Source organism: Ceratotherium simum, chromosome 28 (genome assembly GCF_057802395.1).
Source record: "Ceratotherium simum simum isolate JZ-2026a chromosome 28, ASM5780239v1, whole genome shotgun sequence".
Taxonomy (NCBI): domain Eukaryota; kingdom Metazoa; phylum Chordata; class Mammalia; order Perissodactyla; family Rhinocerotidae; genus Ceratotherium; species Ceratotherium simum.
This window is the reverse complement of record NC_141927.1, coordinates 16,061,895-16,076,563: the sequence shown is the minus strand read 5'-3', so window position 1 is coordinate 16,076,563 and position 14,669 is coordinate 16,061,895. Positions and strand designations below refer to the sequence as shown.

The 14,669-nt window shown below is 43.6% G+C and overlaps 1 protein-coding gene and 1 long non-coding RNA gene across 6 annotated transcripts in view; one reads left to right on the top strand and one right to left on the bottom strand.

The window, feature by feature from the left end:
* Positions 1 to 4,391: 4,391 nt before the first annotated feature.
* Positions 4,392 to 8,591, bottom strand: LOC147913329 (uncharacterized). Its single transcript, XR_015548819.1, has 3 exons — positions 8,471 to 8,591; positions 6,969 to 7,609; positions 4,392 to 6,842 (listed from the first exon to the last, which is right to left on the bottom strand). It is a non-coding gene; the product is annotated as an uncharacterized LOC147913329 (long non-coding RNA).
* Positions 8,592 to 8,774: 183 nt separating this feature from the next.
* Positions 8,775 to 14,669, top strand: part of IRF2 (interferon regulatory factor 2) — an 81,638-nt gene continuing 75,743 nt past the window's right edge. The window contains exon 1 of one of the 5 annotated variants that reach the window (XM_004428735.3): positions 8,775 to 8,947. Coding sequence is in view for 2 of the 5 variants with exons in the window: in XM_087418341.1 (XP_087274467.1) it covers positions 9,442 to 9,618 (177 nt within the window). In the remaining 3 variants the exon portion in view is untranslated. Of the gene's footprint in view, positions 8,948 to 9,291; positions 9,349 to 9,371; positions 9,619 to 10,292; positions 10,534 to 14,669 lie in introns of those variants that run through there. The other 4 variants (XM_014786243.2, XM_087418341.1, XM_087418340.1 and 1 more) reach the window with 4 other exon arrangements.

Below are 14,669 nucleotides of genomic sequence, written 5' to 3'. Positions count from 1 at the left end.
GTACATGAAAAGATGCTCACATCACTAGTCATTAGGGAAATGCAAATTAAAACCACAATGAGATATCACCTCATGCCTGTTAGAATGGCCATCATTAAAAAGATAGGAGATAAATGGATGTGGAGAAAGGGAACGCTGGCGCACTGTTGGTGTGAATATAAATTGGTACAGCCGCTAGGGAAAACAGTATGGAGGATCCTCAAAAAATTAAAAATAGAACTATGATACGATCCAGCAATTCCACTTCTGGGAATATATCCAAAGGAAATGAAAACACTAACTGAAAAAGATATCTGCACCCTCATGTTCACTACAGCATTATTTACAATAGTCAAGACATGGAAACAACATAAGTATTCATCGATGGATGAATGGATTAGGAATTGTAATATATATATAGATAGATAGATATATATAATGGAATATTATTCAACCATAAAAAATGAAGAAATCCTACCATTTGTGGCAACATGGATGGACCTTGGAAGCCATTATGGTAAGTGAAATAAGTCAGACAAAGAAAGACAAATACTGTATGATCTCACTTATATGTGGAATCTAAAAAACACCAAACACCAAACTCAGAAAAAAAGATAAGACATGTGTTTACCAGAAGCAGAGAGTGGAGAGAGGGGGAATTGGAGGAAGGTAGTTAAAAGGTATAAATTTCCAGAGAAAAGATAAATAAGTACTAGGGATATAACGTACAACATGATGACTATAACTAACACTGCTGTATGATACATAGGAAAGTTATTAAGAGAGTAGATCCTAAGAGTTCTCATCAGAAGGAGAAAAAATTTTTTTCTTTTCTTTCCTTCTTATTGTATCTATAAGAGATGATGGATGTTAACAGAAGCTATTGTGATATCATTTCACAATATATGTAAATTAAACTATCATGCTGTGTGCCTTATACAATGATGTATGTCATTTTTTTCTCAACAAAACTGGAAGACAACTATCTTCTATGTAACTCAAAGAGACATAAATTTAAAAATTCTTAAACGAATGTAGTGTAAGATATAAGATGTATTAATCAATGTTTTCTTTTTTGAAGTACTATGGAAGAAACTAGCTAAAATTTACATGTAATTTATATAAAAATACAAGCATATCAAGAAATAATTTTCTGAAATCACCTATAAAATATTATTTAAAATTTACTTTAATAAAAGTAAAATCTATTCTTAAAAACTTTCATTTTTCAATAGGAAAAAAAAAATCATCCACAGTTCCATCACTCAAAGACAACCACTATTGGGCCAGCCCCATGGCTTAGCGGTTAAGTGCGCGTGCTCTGCTGCTGGCGGCCCGGGTTCGATCCCGGACGCACACCGATGCACTGCTTCTCCAGCCATGCTGAGGCCACGTCCCACATACAGCAACTAGAAGGATGTGCAGCTATGACGTACAACTATCTACTGGGGCTTTGGGGAGAAATAAAAAAAAAAAAAAAAGACAACCACTATTAACATTTTGATGTAGTTCCTTTTGGTCTTATTTATGTGAACATTTTGGGGTGGTCAAACTGTACATATAAAACTTTATTTTCCTTTTGCCTTCAATATAGCATAAATATTTCCTACTATCATACTTACTTTAAGTTCAGCATAAGCAAAAATACCAACAAAAGGAAAAGTGTTTATGTGGCAAGATATTTATAAGCATTGTGAAAGATGACAGGGTTAGGGATAATGTTCCTCCAATTTCTCAATGAGAGAAAAAGATTTGTCCATTGGTCATAAAAGCATGACATTAACTGCGCACGTTGTGAAACAAGTGGTCATGATTCTGTTGGTTCTGCATCGCTGAAAAGATAAAAAGTTCTCATCAAGATAGGAAATAAAAACAAAGCAATATGGAGACAATTCGAGCAACTCAAGTGATGCTGAACCTATAATGTTGGTGTTCTACTGTGGCTGGCTCTGCCTGGCTACCCAACACGAACCAACTCAATTATGTCAATGCTCGCACAGGCTTCGATTGCTTGGTGTCCGTATTTCTTTCTCTCCTTCAATCTTAAGGGTTTTTCACCCATGGTTGGTTGTGTTTTCTTTCCTATCTCCAATTATATGAAAATGAAGTAAAACTAACAGCCAGTATTTGTGGCTTTGATGTTTTTCCTATTTTTTTAAGCAACAAAACCTTTTACCTAAATGAAATCTTAATCAGAACCTCAATATGTAAAACAGAAAAAAGTGGACCTTTTTGGGTTGTCAAGAGAGGGGTGTTGCCGAAAACCAGGATCCATAGCCTGAGGCTGAGAAAATACATGATGGGCTATTTAAACCAATATTTGCTTTCAAATTACAAAACAGTCAAGGCAAATCATGGTTTTTCTTACGCTGATTGTTCTGTCAACAAAAATTCAGTTTTGTGGAAACTATTACACAAGGAATTTCTGATGGGAAAAAATCTGAAAATTTTTAGAAATCAATAAAGTGAAATACATTTGAAATCATTAAATTTTGGAATGAATATTGATTTTGTGGTTACACAATCTCTGAAAATGATCACTGTTCACTCAAAACAGTCTGAGGAAAATAGTGTGTGCCTGGAATCCACAGTTGAATATATCTTGTTTTTTTTTTTTTAAAGGAAAGTTGTTTTGGGGGAGTAAAAAAAATGAAGTAAAAATTTACTTCATTTGTGGAGATGAAAATCAGAGAGAAAGCTAAAGAGAAATAAATATTTTAACTTAGGAATTCAAAAATGGAATAAAAAAGACTTAACTGTTTCATAATATCATACATGCATTATATTTCCTCAGCAAATTCATCAGGAATGAACTCAGAGAGCAATAAGAAAACAGTTGCAAATTCCTCTAAGAAATCAACAAATTAAGAAATCCTCTCATTTCATTGATGTTGAGGAAAGAACTGGGAAATTTATAGGGTGAACTTTTAAAATCACAGAACCCTTCAAAATCTTCCCACTGATCTTAGAATAAATCCAAACTCCTTGATCTGGCCTCTGCCCACCTGGTTTCTGACCCTCACTCACCTTCCTTCAGTTTCCAGAATATGCCAGACGCTTTTGCTTCGTAGGGCCTTTGTCCCCACTCTTTCCTCTATCTAGGGGCTTCATAGCTCAATTGGTACCTGTTACGGGTTGAATTGTGTGCCCCCCTCCAATTCATATGTTGAAGTCCTGATTCCCAGTACCTCAGAATGTGACCTGATATGGAAATAGGTCTTTGCCAATGTAATTAGTTAAGATGAGATCATACTGGAGTATAGTGGGCCCCTAATCCAATATGACTGGCATCCTTATAAAACAGGGAAATCTGGACACAGACATACACCTAGGGAGAACACCATGTGAAGAAGAAGGCAGAGATCAGAGTGATATGTCTACAAGACAAAGAATGCCCAAGATGGCTGGCAAACCACCAGAAGCCAGGAGGCCTGGAACAGATCCTTCCCTCACAGCCCTCAGAAGGAACCAAGCCTGTGGGCACCTTGATCTTGCACTCTAGCCTCCATAACATGAGACAATAAATTTCTGTTATTTAAGCCACCTAGTTGGTGGTACTTGGTTACGGCAGCCCTAGGAAACTAATACAGTATCGTCTTATTCTTTAAGTCTTGGCTTAAATGTCATTTTCTGAGGAACTCTCCTTGACCACCAAATCCCCCCCGTTTTCTATCGAAGCTCTGGTTATTTCCGTCAGAACACTAATACAAATCTGTAACCATTCTACTGGTTTGCTTGTCTGTCTGCTGACATCACCCCCACTGGAGTGTAACCTCCGTGAGAGCAGGGGCTTGTCTCCTTCTTACTGTCTTCACAGCAGCTCTCAGAGCGCCTGGAGCATCGTAGTGCTCTATAAACATGAGCTGGAAATGTCACAGAGTTGCAACTGGGGTCAAGGAGGCAGTGCCAACAGCTGTGTATATGAATTGTCAGGCACATTTTGGATTTAGTGGAGATGAGATTTTTCCAAGAAATGAGAGAATTTAAAAATACTCTCAATCCTTTGTTTTATGACATTCTTCCGTCTTTCTGATTGGCAAATTTCCAAACATTTTCAAACAGAATAAAGGTGTATCATTCAAAACGCTAGGAAGTTTGGGGAGAAAGAGGACACGCTGAATGCCATCAAGCTTCATATGCTGTGAGCGAGGCACTTACAGAGAAATTGTGGAAGCTGTAACAAAAAATTCTTTAAATATTCAGATCCAGTGAATCACGGGGTTTGCTGAATTTACATTACAAATTTGAAATTTATTTCTTATTTAAAATATTTTGAATATTCAAAACTATTATAGTAATTGTTTCTAAAGAACTTCAAGGCAAAGCTATAGGCACTTTTTCCTTCTGACTTTAAAAGTAAAAAGGCTCTCCTCCATGGTACTATAATTCAGGGGTTATAAAATTATGGAAAATGAGTGTTCCATGCTTGCCAGAGCAGTGGGCCAGTACAGAGCCATAGATGCCAGTTCTGCGTTGCAAACTGGCACCTTAGAGAAATAATATTTTATTTTATCACCTTAGAGAAATAATATTTCAAAGCCATTTGGGATGGAACAGAGAAATTATAGCAAAAAACAGTTTATTAAGTTTTCAAAGTTGAAAGCCTTCCTTTTGGACAAGAAAAACTCTGTCGCTCCCTTACACACACACACGTATATCCTGGCAATTTTAAAGAGTATTTTTTCCCTTACTTCATCAGAAGAACAGGACAAAATTAATATTTATTACTAAGGATTGGGCAACATATTACTCAATTTAACTTTGTTATTTTCAGAGAATAATTGCAACAAAATGAACCTCATTTCAGAGTTTCTGGTAAAACGGGAAGAAACCATTACATGAAGTAATAGTCAAGAATTTCACCAACTTGGTGCCTATGTTCCTTGAACTCTGATCGAAGGCTTTTTCAACATCTTCACAGTTCTATTGTCTCCACTAAAATCTAACTTGGCTGTATGTTTCTTCAACATGGACTTCACAATAATATCCTTTGCAACGCAGAACTGGCATCTATGGCTCTGTACTGGCCCACTGCTCTGGCAAGCATGGAACACTCATTTTCCATAATTTTATAACCCCTGAATTATAGTACCATGGAGGAGAGCCTCCGTGGCCAGGACAGAAGTGGTACTGGTGATACTGTGGAGAAGAGTGGGGCATCAACTGACAGACTGATGAGGGGCCACTGATTTAATCACAGCTATAAATACCTAACACTTCAGTTAGTATGCCATCATAATCTACATTCTTAACTTTAACGTCCAGTTCTAAAGGCTGTGATTGTAGATGGAGGTGATGTGGGTGCAATTACTGGGATAATACAATGGAAATTAACATGCCAATATACTAGACTGTAAGAAAACTTCTTGGAAGGCAGCGATTTTCATTCATTTTGTGCACTGCTGTATCCCAGTGCTGAGAAAATTTCTTGGGCACTTAATTAATGTTTGTGACTTGAATGATTATTTTATGAAACTATTCTCATTTATTAGAAAAATAAATAAGAAATCCATTTGAAAGGAGTTAACCTTGAATGTATCTTTAAATTTTTTCCTTAGTTGAGATCCATTCATGAAGACATCCATCACTACATGTCCCGGGAATCTGTCCTTACTTGACTCCCCTGAAAAGAAACTGGTCCTGATGCATCCAGGTGGGTCTTCTTTTATGATGTTCCATTCCACAGGTAAAATACAAGAATGCCTCACTGAGGAGACCACTCTGGTTTCATTATACAAGACGGTTCCAACAAGGGTGTTTGTATTAGACCAAGGTGTTTGGTCAGGTTTCTTTGGTATGGCAAAGGTTACTTTTTCCAGAGACTTTCAAAAAGGTTATATTTTGCTATCTTGATCCATTTTCCACAGAGATTTATGACTATATGCATCTCATCAAAGGGCTAACAAATATTTCTTGACTGTGTATATAATACCATGTGGATTTTGGGGCTGTATTTACAAGGTCTGCAGTGACATGTCATCAGGGGCATGAGAAGAGTGAAATTCAATCTATGCTTTGTGAGTTTAGGGGCATGGAACATTGGAAGCAATACTCATGCTTCAGGGAGCTCCAGGGGCCCAGGAAAGGCAGGAGTCCGTGATGCCTCCCCGTTTCCTGGCTGGTTAATGAAGTGACAAATACAAGGTTGCAGGGAAAGGTGTTATGAGTGTAGTTTTAGATATGTTTAATTTGTTGCACCTAAGGAACCTCTAGGAGGTAATGCATCCAGAGCTCAGAAATGACAGATTCTGGAGTTACCACCAAACAGTGATCTCTGAAGCTTTGGGTGTGGGTGAGAGCACTCAAAGAGAAAGCATGTAGAATGAGAAAATAGGAGGGTTGAGGATAGAATGTCTGGAAACACCATAATTTAGGGGGATGGCAGCAGAAGAGGAGCCAGCCAAGAAACAGAACAGGACACAGGGATATCACCCAGGCATCATGGAAATGGCAGCACAATGGGGGTTACAAAATGATAGAAAGATTGAGCAGATGAAGACTGGAAATGGCTCTTTAGAAAAAACTACTAGGAGGAAATACATAAAAATATCAACAGGTCTGTTCCTGACTGGTGAGATTTCAGGTGGCTTATTTTCTTCTTTCCAGTTTTCTGTCTTCTGTATAATAAGTATTGATTACATTTATATTAAAAAATAAAATACTCTGATAAAGTCTAAAATATTTTATGAGAACAAAGGGCAAGTAATTATTAATTCACAAGTATTTGAGTGCCTACCTGCCAGGCACCATGCTAAAGATAAAACAAGCAAGAGGATGGCTCTGTTGTTTTACGAAGAGGAACGGCAGCTGGTTTGACAAGGGAGAGGTGGACAGCTTGCGTGGCACCGTAGCAGGAGATGAGGCTGGAAAGGTAGTTTGATGCCAGATTATAATGGACTTTATATGTCTTGTCAAATAAAAGGGACTTTATTCTTAAGGCTGCAGGGAGGTTTTTGAGGGGTGGAGTTAAGACTGGAATTGTGCTTTACCTGAAGTTAATTTTCTACTGAACTTGAAAGTAGTGTGGCTGCTGGCTCGGAGGAGGCCAAGTCAGGACACAAGGAGCACAGTGACGAGCCACTGCTGGAACCGAAGGAAGGCAATGCGGTGGGGATGCAGAAGGGGCCAGGTCCAGGGAGATCTGGGACTAGCATCAACAGGTCAACAGGATACTACTGATTGGAGTATGTTGTGGGGAAGGAAGATGTCAAGGACTACTGGGTTTTTAACTTGGGTCCATGGGTGGGTAAGGAGTGACAGCAATCCTACGGAGTTTGTATATAGTGACTCTGATTGCTTTATAGTGGTCTTTGCTACAGGAAATAAGAAAGTGAGTGGCTGTGACACATAGTATTCTACGAGACGGATAAGAAAGAACGTGTGTATGTGAGATCTATCTCTGAGGCTGCAGCCACAAAATAGAATCCTAAACCTTCAGCTCTCTCCTCACGACACGTGCATATTTGGATACTTTTCTTTTTCTAGTTCATAGAATTCAGTACTTCTGTGGCAAAGAGGGGTCTTGGAGTTATGTTTTTAGGAAAGCGTTTACACATAAATAGCTATGGCCTCCCAGGAAGGGAGTTTCCCTGTTGGGTAGAGAAGTTTGGGAGGAGGCTGATGAAGCTGCCTGTGGGGGAAGAAACAGGTATAATTAGATGAGAATCCATCATTTTAAAGCATGGGACCAAAAAGCAGTAGGTCCCAAGTGAATTGTATTAGTTTGAGCTTGAAGGTGACAGGTGCTGTACCTGTATTCTTGCATTCTCATTTAGCCCCACTTCACAGAATTGAAAACTGAGGGCTCAGGTTAAGCAACTTGACCAAGGATGCCGAGCTTGGAAGTTAAGGAGTACAAATTCGAACCCGGCTGGAAGTACTACAGGGTAAAGCCTCTTTTCTGGGCCAGCCACGGCCAAGACATCTTTAAGTAAAATCACATCCTTGCCCATCTCATCCTGGAGCAAGGTAACTCTGTTGCACTGGAGTGTGCTACTGTTGACGTACTAGAGGAAGGCCTTCCTTATCCCGTGGCTAGCCCCCAAACAGGGCGCCAGGTGGTGTCAGAGATGGCAGCAGCCCCTCACATGGTTACACCCTCAACTACTGATAAGGGTTCAAACGAGGTTAAGGATGCAAGTCACTTGGCCCAGTTCTTGCATTAATATCTAAGTAACGCTGTCTTGTCAGTTAATTATTCCTTATATTTCTTTGAGGTGGGCAAATTCATTCTGAAGACAGCGGTTCTAAACACCTGCCCTACCCACAGGATAGCAAGAGCCCCTTTGCTTCCCCGGACGCCCTCCTCCTCCCTCCCGCCCAACCTCCAGGTAACCCTTAGGATGGAGAGGCAGGTACCCGCTTTCCTCTCCTACAGCCATTAGCTTCTGGCCTGAACCCGAGCTTGCGCCCCGTCACCCCCAGACCCCCGGGCCCCCCGAGTGTTCGCGCGGCGCATGGGAGCGCCCCGGTGTGCGAGAGACAGACTCACGAGCAGCCGCTTGTTGCTCCCACTGCCGCGACGTGGGGAAGTGAAAATGAAATTGACTTTTCCGAGAAATGATGACAGCGGCGCTGCCTGCCAATGAACGGCGGCGGCGAACTTCCGCACCTCCGGGCCGGGCCGCGCGCGCCCTCCCTCCGCCTCCACCTCCCGGTTGCACAAGCTTGAAACAAACACTGGGGAGGAAGGGCGGAGGGAGGAGGGCGGAGGGGGGAGCGAGGGAGGGAGCGAGGGAGGGAAGCAGGAGGAGGGCGGGGGGTGGGGGGATTTCCAGCCTCGGCTCTTCGCAGTTTCCTCTCCTTGTTTTGCTTTCGATCTGGACTGTTCTCAGGCAAGCCGGGGAGTAACTTTTAGTTTTGCTCCTGCGATTATTCAACTGACGGGCTTTCATTTCCATTTCATACACCCTAGCAACACTTAAACCTTGCGGAATTGTATTGGTAGCGTGAAAAAGCACACTGAGAGGTAACATTTTTCAAATAATAGTTGTGACTGTGCGTGTGTGTTTTTCTCGAGGGCATGTTTATGAGGACCGGAGGGGAGATGTATGCGTGCGTGTCCTGATGGTTTGACACGATGTTTTGCAGACGGAAAATGCTGAGGTTCATAAATATTAATACCGATTTTTGGAGGAACAGTCGGCGCTGTTATGGATCATCTGATTTTAGGGGAAGCAGGTTCTGCTGCTGTTGCTGTTGCTACTGGGGCTGCTGAGGCTGCAGAGAGGAGGAGGAGGTAGAGAGGGAGGAGGAGGAGGAGGAGGAGGAGGAGGAGGTCGGTGGAGGTTTAATTTCACTTTTGGATTTGCAGATGCGGAGAGGTGGCTCCATGGACACGGACCTGCTCTGTGTGATTCTGCGCCCCAGGTGTTGTGTGTGGGGGTGCAGGTCCGCTGGAGTCGGGCCTCCTTTTTAAAACAAAATTGTCGCGGACATGTGTGTGCGTGTGTGTGTTTACAGATGCCGTCGCCACCAGATCCGAAGGAGGGGAGCGGGTCCTTCTGGGTGCCCGGCGGCGGCGCCTCTCTCCAGGCAGCCTCCAGCGTAAATAAGCAGAACCCGCTGCCCGCCGGGCTGTCTGCGCCCGCGCCCCGGCCGGGAGAGGCGCCTCCAGCCGCGGCGAAAGGAAACTTGATGGTGCGCCCCGCGGCGGTCCCAGAGCTCGCCCGCCCCTGGGGCTCGGGGAAGGGGCGCAGGCGTCGGGTGCCAGCGGCCGGAGCCGGCGGGCGGGCTCGGAGCTGGGCTGGGCGCCGGGCCTGGCCGGCACGCCCGGCTTCCTGGGGGCTGGGCCGCCGCCGCCGCTCGGGGGGGACGCCGCGTCCTCCTTCCCGCCGGCCAGCGCCCGGCCTGGCCCTGGGGCTTTGTCACTGCACTTGTCCTGGCGCGCGGGGGGCTCGGGCGGCGCGCCTGGGGAGGGCGGCGCGCCGAGGGGTCATCTGCCCCGGCCGCGGCCTAGCCGGGCGCCTCCGGGTCCCCGCGGGCGCCCCCGGGCCGGCCTGGCGCGCTGGGCCTGACCCGCCTCGGCTACGGAGCGGGCGAGGTGGGGGCGGGGAGCCTCGGGGGGCCGAGCGGCGCCCTGCTGGCAGGCGCGGGGGCCGGCGTCCACCGGGGGTCCTGGGGCGCGGGCTGCCGCGGGGTGGGGACGTGAGTGCCCGCCCCGCGCCCTCTGACCCCGCTCTGGGCGCCGAGTGGCATCTGCCCGCCGGCCGAACATGGTTGGTGCAAAGCCGCGGCCGCCACTTCCTTTCCGCCTGGCCGGCCGGGCTCGCCCACCGAGCGCTGCCCGCCGCGGCCAATCGTGGCGCCCGCCCGCCTGCGGCCGCTCTCAGCGCCACGGCCTGGGCGCCGGCCCCCGAGGGGGCTCGGAAGCCTTTCCAAGTTCGGAGGGCGCCAGGATGCCCCTCATCCTCCTGCCCAGGACGCATCGGCATCTCCCTTAGGCCCCAGGTGTGGGTGCGTTTGCCGCGCTGACCCCCTTGCCCCGTTAGAGGCGGAGAAGGGAAGGAGGCTGGCAGCCCGAGCCGGGCGCAAAGACGGTGTTCCGGGCACCAGGTGAGGCACCCGGGTCAGTCGGTGTAGGCAGGACCCTTGGTCATCAGCTGTAAACGTGACCTCTGGGACTGGCAGTCGAGGTTGCCTTACATTGGCAGCGTGGCCTTCACCCATCTTTAACCCCATAGGATAGTCCTTGGAACTTGGGGACATTTTACCCGCTCCCTCCCTCTTCAGCCTCTTCCCTCCAGTGTGGGCAGTGGGTAGTGCTCCTCGTCCTTGGTTGCGGAATAAGAAAACGCGGAGTCGTTCTAAATGAGGAATAGTGCTGGCGTTTGCCTCCTGCCCCTGGCCTCCTTGTTGCTGTGACTCGGTCTGCTTTTGATGAATGGCTCGGGAGGGTGGAGGATAGTTACATTTCCTGTTGTGGATTTTCAGGAATCACCAAGGTTGCTGTCAAGCCTGCAGTCTTTTATTAGTTTTCAGACTGACTGCAAATAATTGGAAGTTAGCAGCCTGCACTTTTTGGTGCTTGAGGGCAGGTGCAGACAGGGGTCTGGTGACAGACTGAGTATGGAAGGTGGATGGTCTTGATGTTCCACAGATGCGCGCTCCCTTACCACGACCTCTTGGGTGATCCCTGTTTAACTTCGTCGTGCACACAGATTCAGGATTCTCTAGTTTTCTCAAACTGCTCCCCTCCCCCCAATCATTCTTTTTTTGGAGAGGGAAAGGATGGAAATAGAAACCTAAAAAATCCTGGAGAAACTTGTCTTTTTTAAGGAAACTTCCGCAGATGGAATATTTAGGACTTAATATGGCATTTCTAAGGGGTAATTTTGGAACATTGATTGATTGAGGTGGCAAAGTCCGGAATTTCACTGTAATTAGTGAATGATTATAATTTATAACTTAGCCTGTTGTGTAAGAAGTTAGATTTTGGCCTCTAGATCCCAGAGTTCTTGTCTGTTATGATTTGTAGCTGCTTCTTAATATTAAACATTTACATATTTCATTCTCAATGAGTTGTCTCTTTTTCTGCTGACCTTCAAAAGTTAGAGATAATTCCACATATTTCAGACCCACCTGTAAAAATGTCATCATAATCAAAAGTAAGGGTTTGTAGTTAAATTGGAAGCAACTTATGGCAAATGGTTGTCCTCAAGTACTGAAAACTCTATGAACTGTGGCCGCACTTTTCTCTTTCTCTGCTTTCTGAAGTTCTTTATTAGGCACGTATTCAATATACCAAAGCTAGTTAAAGATGTTTAAACTTAGTAGTGAAAAATTTGAAACTTTGGTTGTTTTACATTTGATGTGCATCGATTTTCCCATGTTGCCAAGGAAAGTGTACTTTTATTCTTAGTATCATTGAGTATAAGCTCTAGTTTTCAGAGCATTTTCACACAATTTCCTTTTGATAGAGAACAGACCACTGAACTCTAAATGGGGTATCTGGGACATGGTTCCATTACATGCTTTATACCGAAAAGGTCTTGAAGCAGACAAGGGACTTTATTTATTCATTTCATAAATATTACTAGAACATTCACTATGCCCCAGACACAGTGCTGGGCTCTGAGGGTTCAACTGGGAACAGGAGGACAACTTCTCTACCCTCGAGGGAGATAGTGCATTCTAGTTGTTGAGCTGACAGTACACAACTGAAAAATAAGTACAGTAGCTGCCTGGTGAGGTTAGTTCTATGGAAGGTGATAATAATACTTAACTGTGTATCTGATAGGGTTGCTTTTGGGAACAAATGAGATACTGCATATGAAAGACGGTTGCATAAATTACAGCAATCTACCAATGTTTGAGACATTAACTTTCAGAATTCTGTCAGATTATTAATTTTAAAAAGCCAGGGAGGCATGACTGTGGATTAAACACTGACTTTGTCATATGGAATTTTCAGCAAGAAAGGATTTTACTTCTTCTGAGAGTATATAGATAATGCAAAGGAATTAAACACAGAATAACTATGTAAGTTTATGTAAAGCATCAAAGTATTTAACAATGAAATATTATATTGTCAGTGAATTTTTTTTCCTGTCTGAAGAAAAGTTAGATGGTATCCATGGAGACCAAATGATATGGAAATAACAATGATTGGACCCATGTCTTTTCCCTCTTTATATCAGGAAAAAATCTTCCTAAGCTCACTGTGCTTTAGTTTGGATTTTCATCATCATTGCTTCTGACTCTTCAATTCATTATGTGTTATTACAGGTAGGCCTTTAACTGGTTTTGCTATTTTTTTTTATAACATCTTTAAAAGGACTCAGTTAACTTGCATTTATTGAATGCTTATTGTATACTGAACACTTTATATGTGAAAATAATATGTGATAACATATGTGAAAATAAATATAATAGTATATATTTATAATGTATAACAAAAATACATAAAGTAGTATATAAAAATAATATAAATTGCTATGAAATGTCAGTTATTATTAATAATAAAGTCAGTTCTTCTTTTCATCTGTATGGGACACTGTGTTCCTTCCCATCCAGGGGTAAGAGGTCAGGGCTCTCTGCCCTGTTTGCCCCATTTGTGCCCTACTTTTGGCCTGAGTGTGAGCAATATTTGGTGTGTAATGTCTGCCCAGGGTTGAGGAATGGCCCTCGTGCGGGGGGTGGCTGGTGGGAATGGGAGTAAGGAGGTTTGATAAAAATCTTTCTTTTTAAACAAAGAATGATAAATTGTCTTTAGGGTCCAGATTTAAACCTGAAGCCAATATTTTCTATAAGATACCAAGGGAAATACACAGGCAGGAAATCAAGACCAGAGACTCAGATGCTGAGTTGTAACCTGTCCCAAGGACCCTGCCCGGCCTCTGGCGGTGGAGGGGGGATGTGTGCAGCAGGCCCATAGTCGCTAGCATTTTACTTTCAAAGATCCCTTTAAAATGTTTTTCCCCCTCACTGGATCTGAAATTACCCCAGGATCCCTCACTCCTGACAGTAACTTTGAGTTCTGCTGGGGATCCAGGGACCCCAGGGTATGAACCATTGTAGTAACCCAGGCAATTATTTTGTTAAATGAACACAAACATTGTGCCCTTATTTTGTTTATTTATTAAATATTTGTTGACAGTGAGCCATATACAGGCTCTGTGTAGTGGAAGGTGCATGAACTCAAGAGTCCAGAGGCCTGGAGTTGACTTTCAGTCTTTTATTTACTCTTCAATCGCTTCCCCCTTGTGGACTTTAGTTTTTACATCTGTAAAATGGGGCTGCATAGTTCTTTTATCTTTGGGGGATGGGACTTATGTGTGTATCAAAATCACCTAGGGGGAGTGGGCTTTTGGAAACCACACAGGAACCTTCAGATTTGAGAGCCCCTTCCCCTCCTTGCCCCTCCCACCCTAAGATCCCCTCACCCCCATGGTAAGCCTCTAATATTCACCAGAATGTCCTGGGTCTCTATCCCTCAGGTGTGTGGGCCAGAGCAAAAGGTGGAGAACCACTGAAGGGAGGATCTCTTCCCAGGGCCAAATCGTTTTATTTTTTTACTGGCTCAGAGGCCACGCTATGCAGGAAAGCAAGGAGATGGAACCTGTTATCCACATTGTAGACAGTGCCTTGAACAGGGAATCTGTGGCCACTCTCTATTGGCTCTGCCCATGTTGACCTGGCTTGTCATACAAAAATGGTATTGGTGTTATGATTGTGATACTTTGAATTTTCCATTCTGAAGAGACAAGAAGGACATTGTCTTATGGTATGTCTCTTTGTCTAGGAAGGCCATAAAGAGTTATGGGTTTGTTTTCTGTTTATTTCTGTTTTGGATTATAGTCCTTTTTCTCAGTTTAGCATTCAGCTTCGATAAGCAAGGAAAAACTAGAGTCAAGCAAAAAATGTCTCCATATGTCTCTTGCCCCATGTACATGCCTTGTAGTCTCCATTTTTATGAGAAACAGAAGGCTGTATGGTGCTTTCTGATGATGGATTTTAAGCATTTTTATCTCAAGGGCAAGACCAATTTAGTTCAACAAAATACTTAATTTAGGATTTTGTGTGATAAAATCCTGTCCAGTTTTCATTAAACAAATACTTTTGAGAGTTAACTACTTGCTATGTAATTTCCATAAATAATTTCTTTTCAGGCGTATTTAGCAATCTGTTGCTATCTGTGTAACAGCGTTTGATACTTGCACACCTCATGCGATCAAAGGGAAGGTGACTTT